Raw genomic sequence first — 6,000 nt, forward strand, 5'->3', positions numbered from 1 at the left:
AAGTGACACAAATCACAGTACAGTCATACCCAAGAGACAGCATTTTTGCTGCCACAATAATGATACAGAGTCATGAAAAACATGACCACTAGCAACCATTCTCATGAAGTGATTACTATTGTTACCATTATATAAATATATAAATCTGAATCATTAGTCGTACAATCTAGAGATTTGTTGCTTCCAGTTTCCCATCTTGAGTTTTACAAGTGTACAAGCTTGGACGAGCATCTGAAAGTCCTGCATGTGAGAAAGCGCTGTGTCAAATTCATTCGCCCTTCCAAAAAAGATTTGTCTTCTTTGATCAGTAAAGAAAGATTGTGAGACAAGTTCCCAAATTAGTACTTTTCAGAGTCACACACGAGTATTATTTTGGTGCAAATGGAGAAAGAAAATGAGACTGTTCTGTCTGCACACTGCTTCACCGTGCTGACCACATGGCCACCATCAATCTGTCATTCACTGAAAAAAGACAGGCTCTAGTACAATATTAATATTAATAATAATACATTTACAATTATAGACATACACATTCAAATAAACTGTTACTGTACAATAAGATGAGTCAGCTTGTAGACGCTGAAGCTCCTCTGCTGTTGCGTTTTCTTTCTTTCTTTTTCTTTGTGGGTCTCAAACGATGAAGTATGGGCCATTTTCATGGCTGAAAGGCCAGCGTCTAAACAGGCCATGGGAAGACAAATGACATGAGTCACCTCTTCAATCTCTGACTTGGCATTTTGAGAATAACAGCGTCTACAAAAAGAAAATAGATCCCAGATGATGGACTTAAAAAAAGAGGGTGGGTGGGGGGTAAACAGGATCTCTGGGAGAGTTGCACAAGGAGCAAAAACAAAAGCTCGAACAACATGAGTGGGCGAAGGGACAGGCTCGCCATCTTGAGTCCTGGATGAGTAAAAGCCGCTCGAACTGAGGAGGGAACAGACTGACGTCTACTTGCACACGTTGACCCACTCTGTGTGACGACACTCCTCGCACAGCACGTAACAACACCAGTGAAATCTGCAATTGCAGCGCTCGCTGCGTGTCTGTTTCAGGATGTTGTGTCCACGGCCGCAGCACAGCGAGCTGCAGCTGTCTGTGCTGTAGCTAGTTTTGTTGCAGATGCGTCCGTGTGTTCCCGGAGAGTCTATGGACACGTCGTGCTCACAAAAGTCAGGAGACTTCTCAAAGTACACCAGCTCTCTGGACATGATTCGACGACGCCCTCCGCCGAGACCCCCTTGGGTTCCGCTGGCGCCGTTTTCTGTCCGAGGGTTGAAAACCCCATTATTCTTGTTCTGAGAGTTGACAAAAATGGCTGTCAGGAACTTTTCTTTGAGTATGGAGCCCACAAGACGGAACTCTGGAGATACATGCCAGCAGGTCTTAAACTGACAGCTCCCAGATGTGCCGTGACATTTGCATTTCCTTGTCATGTTGTCAGTCACTATCTGTGTAAAGAATAACACTGTAAGCAAACTCCAACAACAACCAAAATGATAATGAGTGCTGAAGGTCGGAGGGACAACAGCTGAAAAGCACAATATTCACCTGTCGTCCCACACGGTTGTTATGTATCCTCATGCGGGCGTGGATATCTCTTGGAGACCCCCGGGAGTCGAGCCAGTCCCTGGAAAAGCGATCCCCGAAACGGATGTCATGACTGCACCCCCCCCACTCCCAGGTGTCTTGCATAGAGCTTAGCTCATCCGGTAAGGGCTTGAGAAGGGCTGAGGGGTGGGCTGAGCGCAGGTTAGTGGGCAGGCTGCCACGATGACCATTCAGCTCTGAGGGTAATGACCGTGTTAAGTCGATGCCTGCCCCACCCTTCTGAAGCGTCTGCAGCTGCAGCTGTGTGAGTTTCAGCCGGATCTTGTCATCGTCCTGGCGACGCTTGGCCTCGCAGCCACACCCCCGCAACTTGCCCATGCTGCAAGCCGAGGCCACAGAGTGAGCCACGCCCGCCGCCAGCAAGGCCAGAGAGAAGGCACTCTCCCGAAAACCTAGGAGCAAGAGGAACACATTCAGAGAGGTTGAAACCATAAAGACTGCAGCTCTAAAAATGTCATTTACCTGTGTACAGCACAATCTATATTCTTATACCTGCACTTTTCTACCATAAACCCCAGGATCACATACTGACTATCATTAGCCTGCCTCAGACTCTCACCCCTGTTGAGGATGGAGTTGTGGTGCGGCAGCTTGCCAAAGCCCTCCAGCGAAGAGCAGTTCCAGCGCTGGTCCCGGAGTTGGTGCTGGCATTCATGGATGGCCACTTGGATCCCCTGCAGAGCAGATGCTGTCACATCAGGGTTCCTCACACACATCCGCATCTGACGTTTACTGAGGCCTGCCAGCCTGAGGCACACAGAGTTAGGGGTTAGCACTGGATCTCCTGCCACCTTCAGGCTGAGGATATCATTACACAGCACCCTGCAGGGAGAGTGGGAGAAAGAGTGGGGGAGTGAGATGGTGTGTGTGTGTGGGGGGGTCATCGGAGATGGTCAACAGTTCATTAGTCAAGCCCAGAGGAATATGAGGCAATGGGAGGGGGTTCAGTACACTTAAGAAAAATACAAACCCAATAAATAATTAAGAGAGATATGATATAATTCATTCTTTATGGGAAATACACCTACCAATAAAAAGTATTTGCTGCACTGTTTCTGCTCCAGTGTCAGTTGGTTAAAGGAGGGAAAATATAATTCTAAACAGATTATCCAGCTGAGAAATATCAAAAACAGATTTAATGGCCAAATGCATCTTATAAAGAAATAACGAGATTGAAAGTGAAATCACTTTGGAATTATTTTGACTCGTTTAAAGCTAAACCACTCAATTAACACTGATTGCACTTTTTTTTATTTAACTTTACACGAAACCAGACTTCGAAATACAATGACTAATAATTCGTTTTTAATGTTTTTTTTTTTTAAATAGCTAAATTATTCATTTGAATAGTAACCTATGCAAAGAACTTCCCGCAACTCTGCCGAATCTCGTGCAGCCACAGTCTGCAACTCTCCTGGCGCTCTCAAGTGCACTTACGTGATTGCAGGTGACATAAGTGCTGCTGCCAAAATCAGGAATTGGTCCCAACGGAGTTTGTTTGATAGCTCCATTTTGTTGTGCGTCTTTCGCGACGTGACATTAAAACACTGGTAGTGATGGTCCGCGTCGAATAAGAAAATCGAAAGGACGATGTCTGCAGTATTATCGATGCACCGCCAAACGACCGAGGAGTGAAGACGGAGAACAGAGGAGGTCGGAGGAGAGAATAAAGTGGAGGAGGAGGGGGGAGGAGGGGGTGAAAGAAAGAGGGGAGGGGAGTAGATGCCTCTACAGGCGGCTGTTTGCAAAATATTGGCCAGGATGAGAATTGGATCACCAGTTGATACTTTAATTATTCGATAACGGGATCATTCACCCAAGCGTAAAATGACGTCTCCAACATTTTACGCACAAGCACTTTACAAGCATTGCGGGACAGCGATTTCGAATTAAGCAGGTATTTAGAAATACTGGATCCAATGATCATATTTATAAGGATTAAAAAAATACATATTTATATATGCATGTACTTGTTCCTACTCTCTGTTGGTGTGATGGGAGGAATAAGGTAATTTGGTCCTACATTTTGGGGGAGAACACAGAAATCCTCGATGAGATGAAATATGGAAACTCAAGGAAGATTTTGTTCATAAAGCGGTGAGTTATTTTAAATAATGAAGGGGGAGGGGAGAGCTGCTGGTTCCACTGTACGACAGGGAGGCAGCAGCAGGCAGGCGGCTCCGCTAACAGACCCTCCAACAATACTGTTTTTAAGTCTTGTGCTCCCCCTTCCTCCCACCTCCATCAGAGCGGCTGCGCCTCATTGTTGTGCTTGAAACAACTTCACATTGTCAATCTAAAGTCTTTATTTCAAAGCAACGAAAGAAAAAAAATGGCTAGAGTAACAGACTGTTATTTACAATGTTGTGCAATTACGACCGCTGACAAAACTCTAATGACAAATTATTTTTAGGGATTCAAAAGAACTGACAGACTAAAACACCTTATTGGAGACAACATATCTATTAAAAATCTTTTCTATGGTCACTGTTGAGTAAGCTTATGTAGCAAGTTGCCCGGGCCTTCAGTGTGGACGCGAATCAATCCGTATATCGATCCAGGTTATCCAAAATTAAACATAACATTGCTGCTGGGAGCGAAAGGTGCTTGTGTGCTACTTTCATAAAATTAAGTTAAAACCCCCCTCGAACACGGTTCGCTTAGTGACACCAATTCATCTAATCTCCTTCCATTCCCTAAGCTGCAGCAATGAAAAGTGCATTAGCATTCTGCCTTGGTGTGTATATCTAAGTGGCTTAAAAAGTGATTTGAAGTTGATTTGTATATAAAAGGCCCCCTTTATCCGGATTGAAGCTCTAATCTGCTCGGTGTCGCATGACTGCTCCAGGAAACCCGTTTGAGCAAATTCATATAAGGCTCGGGTAAAAACGTAGGGTGGCTGTCATTAAAGCCTTTTTTCTCTCTTTTTTTAAAGCCTACTTCCTTTTACTGTCATCTGAGGGAGAGACAGAGAGGTGCGGAGGAAGGGGGAGAGATTACTCAACCTACAACCTCTGCAATGACTAATGTGGAATATGCAAATTAGCAGATAAATGTCACAAAATGAACCAATATGGAGAAGTTTGGGGACATTTAAGCTTGCTCCTAGTCTGGGGTTTGATGGAGATGCCGCAAAGTGGCTCAAGCTGTGATTACACTGGGTTACATTGCGTCGAGGGAGGTCTGCAAGCCAGATGTTTGGACTGGTTTTTATCCTTAGTCGTCCCCCTCTTTTCCTGGTTCATCATACATCAAACTTCTGATTGGAGGCCATATTTCATGTCTTCCGTGTTTGAAAAATATTTAAGTAGCCCAGCAGGCAGTGTGAGTTATAGGACAATTACGAGCTTATTATTGCTTCTGCAGGCATTCACGTTTCGCTGTGCGTGTGCGCGTTCGCTCTTATATGATAAAGACGGCTGATAACACGTTTTATTGAGAGGAAAGTAACCTTAAGGGATAACATTCACTTTTAAAAATACATATATATTATTTACATGTAATGATGAATAAACTCGATCTGTAGGAGTTTAAGTGTGAAAAAAAGAACATGTGCAGAAATGGCCTTAGTCACTGCACATTTTGAGAGCGCATTTGGAGAGAGGAGGAGATGCGGTTAGGGAGTAGGCTAATCCAACCACCGGGTAAAAAGGGCAGTTTCAGATGGCTCATATTGCGCTGTAACTATACTGTACCGTGACACCAGCTTTGAGCAGCGGCGAAGCACCAAAGCGGGCGCACCCACAGCATCTGTACCAACTCATCACTGCTCCAGGGCTCCGGGGGAACTTCTCTCAGCAAGACTGGATGCGGAGGCTAGCTGCGCGGTCACTGAAAGGGGAAGAAAATACTTTCAGCCGTACACGTTTACAGGGAATCGATTCTGTGATGACCGTGAGATTCCACAATATGCGTAACACCGTGGACTGCCCTGCTTTTCTCTCCCTCTCTCTCTCCCTTCCTTTCTTTTTTCTGCTCAGTTGTTTCCTTATTCATTGTGCGCCCTATGAAGAGCATTAACTATCCCTCCCTCCAATCCTATTGAAAAGGCTCCGAAAAAAAAAACAGGGAGATGAGAGCAGCAAATCCCTTTTTTATTCCCCTCGTAGCGCTCAATAAGAGAAGAATGTGTTGCCTATCAGTCACCGAGGGGATCAAGTCTTCGGAACTGTCCCACGCGTTCAATGCGCCGTGCAAAGCATCACTGAGAGAGACAGAGTGAAGAGGACTGCAGCAGCAGCAGCAGCAGTAGCATCCTGCCCGGACACCTCACAGCACAGCAACCTGTCTCCACTCAAGAGCCATTTAAGTTAATTAGGACTTCCTTCTCTCACCTTTCAAGTCCTCTCCTCGGATTGTGGCGTGGTGAGTATATCCAACCTGCTCATT

The 6,000-nt window shown here is 45.2% G+C and overlaps 2 protein-coding genes across 7 annotated transcripts in view; one reads left to right on the forward strand and one right to left on the reverse strand.

The window, feature by feature from the left end:
- Positions 1–166: 166 nt before the first annotated feature.
- The window catches only part of wnt10b (wingless-type MMTV integration site family, member 10b), a 29,633-nt gene continuing 23,799 nt past the window's right edge, over positions 167–6,000 (reverse strand). For 5 of the 6 annotated variants that reach the window (XM_005732580.1, XM_013910735.1, XM_005732581.1 and 2 more), the window contains 3 exons: positions 2,171–2,433; positions 1,552–2,003; positions 167–1,451 (listed from right to left, as the gene is read on the reverse strand). In XM_005732580.1, the coding sequence (XP_005732637.1) occupies positions 951–1,451; positions 1,552–2,003; positions 2,171–2,433 (1,216 nt within the window). In that variant the 3' untranslated portion in view covers positions 167–950. Of the gene's footprint in view, positions 1,452–1,551; positions 2,004–2,170; positions 2,434–3,048; positions 3,230–6,000 lie in introns of those variants that run through there. The other variant, XM_013910737.1, reaches the window with a different exon arrangement.
- The window catches only part of wnt1 (wingless-type MMTV integration site family, member 1), a 3,973-nt gene continuing 3,939 nt past the window's right edge, over positions 5,967–6,000 (forward strand). The window contains exon 1 of the mRNA XM_005732579.1: positions 5,967–5,976. The gene's annotated coding sequence lies outside the window, so the exon portion shown is untranslated. The remainder of the gene's footprint in view (positions 5,977–6,000) is intronic.

This window comes from Pundamilia nyererei, unplaced genomic scaffold (genome assembly GCF_000239375.1).
Source record: "Pundamilia nyererei isolate P.nyererei 1_Seehausen unplaced genomic scaffold, PunNye1.0 scaffold00047, whole genome shotgun sequence".
NCBI classification, from domain to species: domain Eukaryota; kingdom Metazoa; phylum Chordata; class Actinopteri; order Cichliformes; family Cichlidae; genus Pundamilia; species Pundamilia nyererei.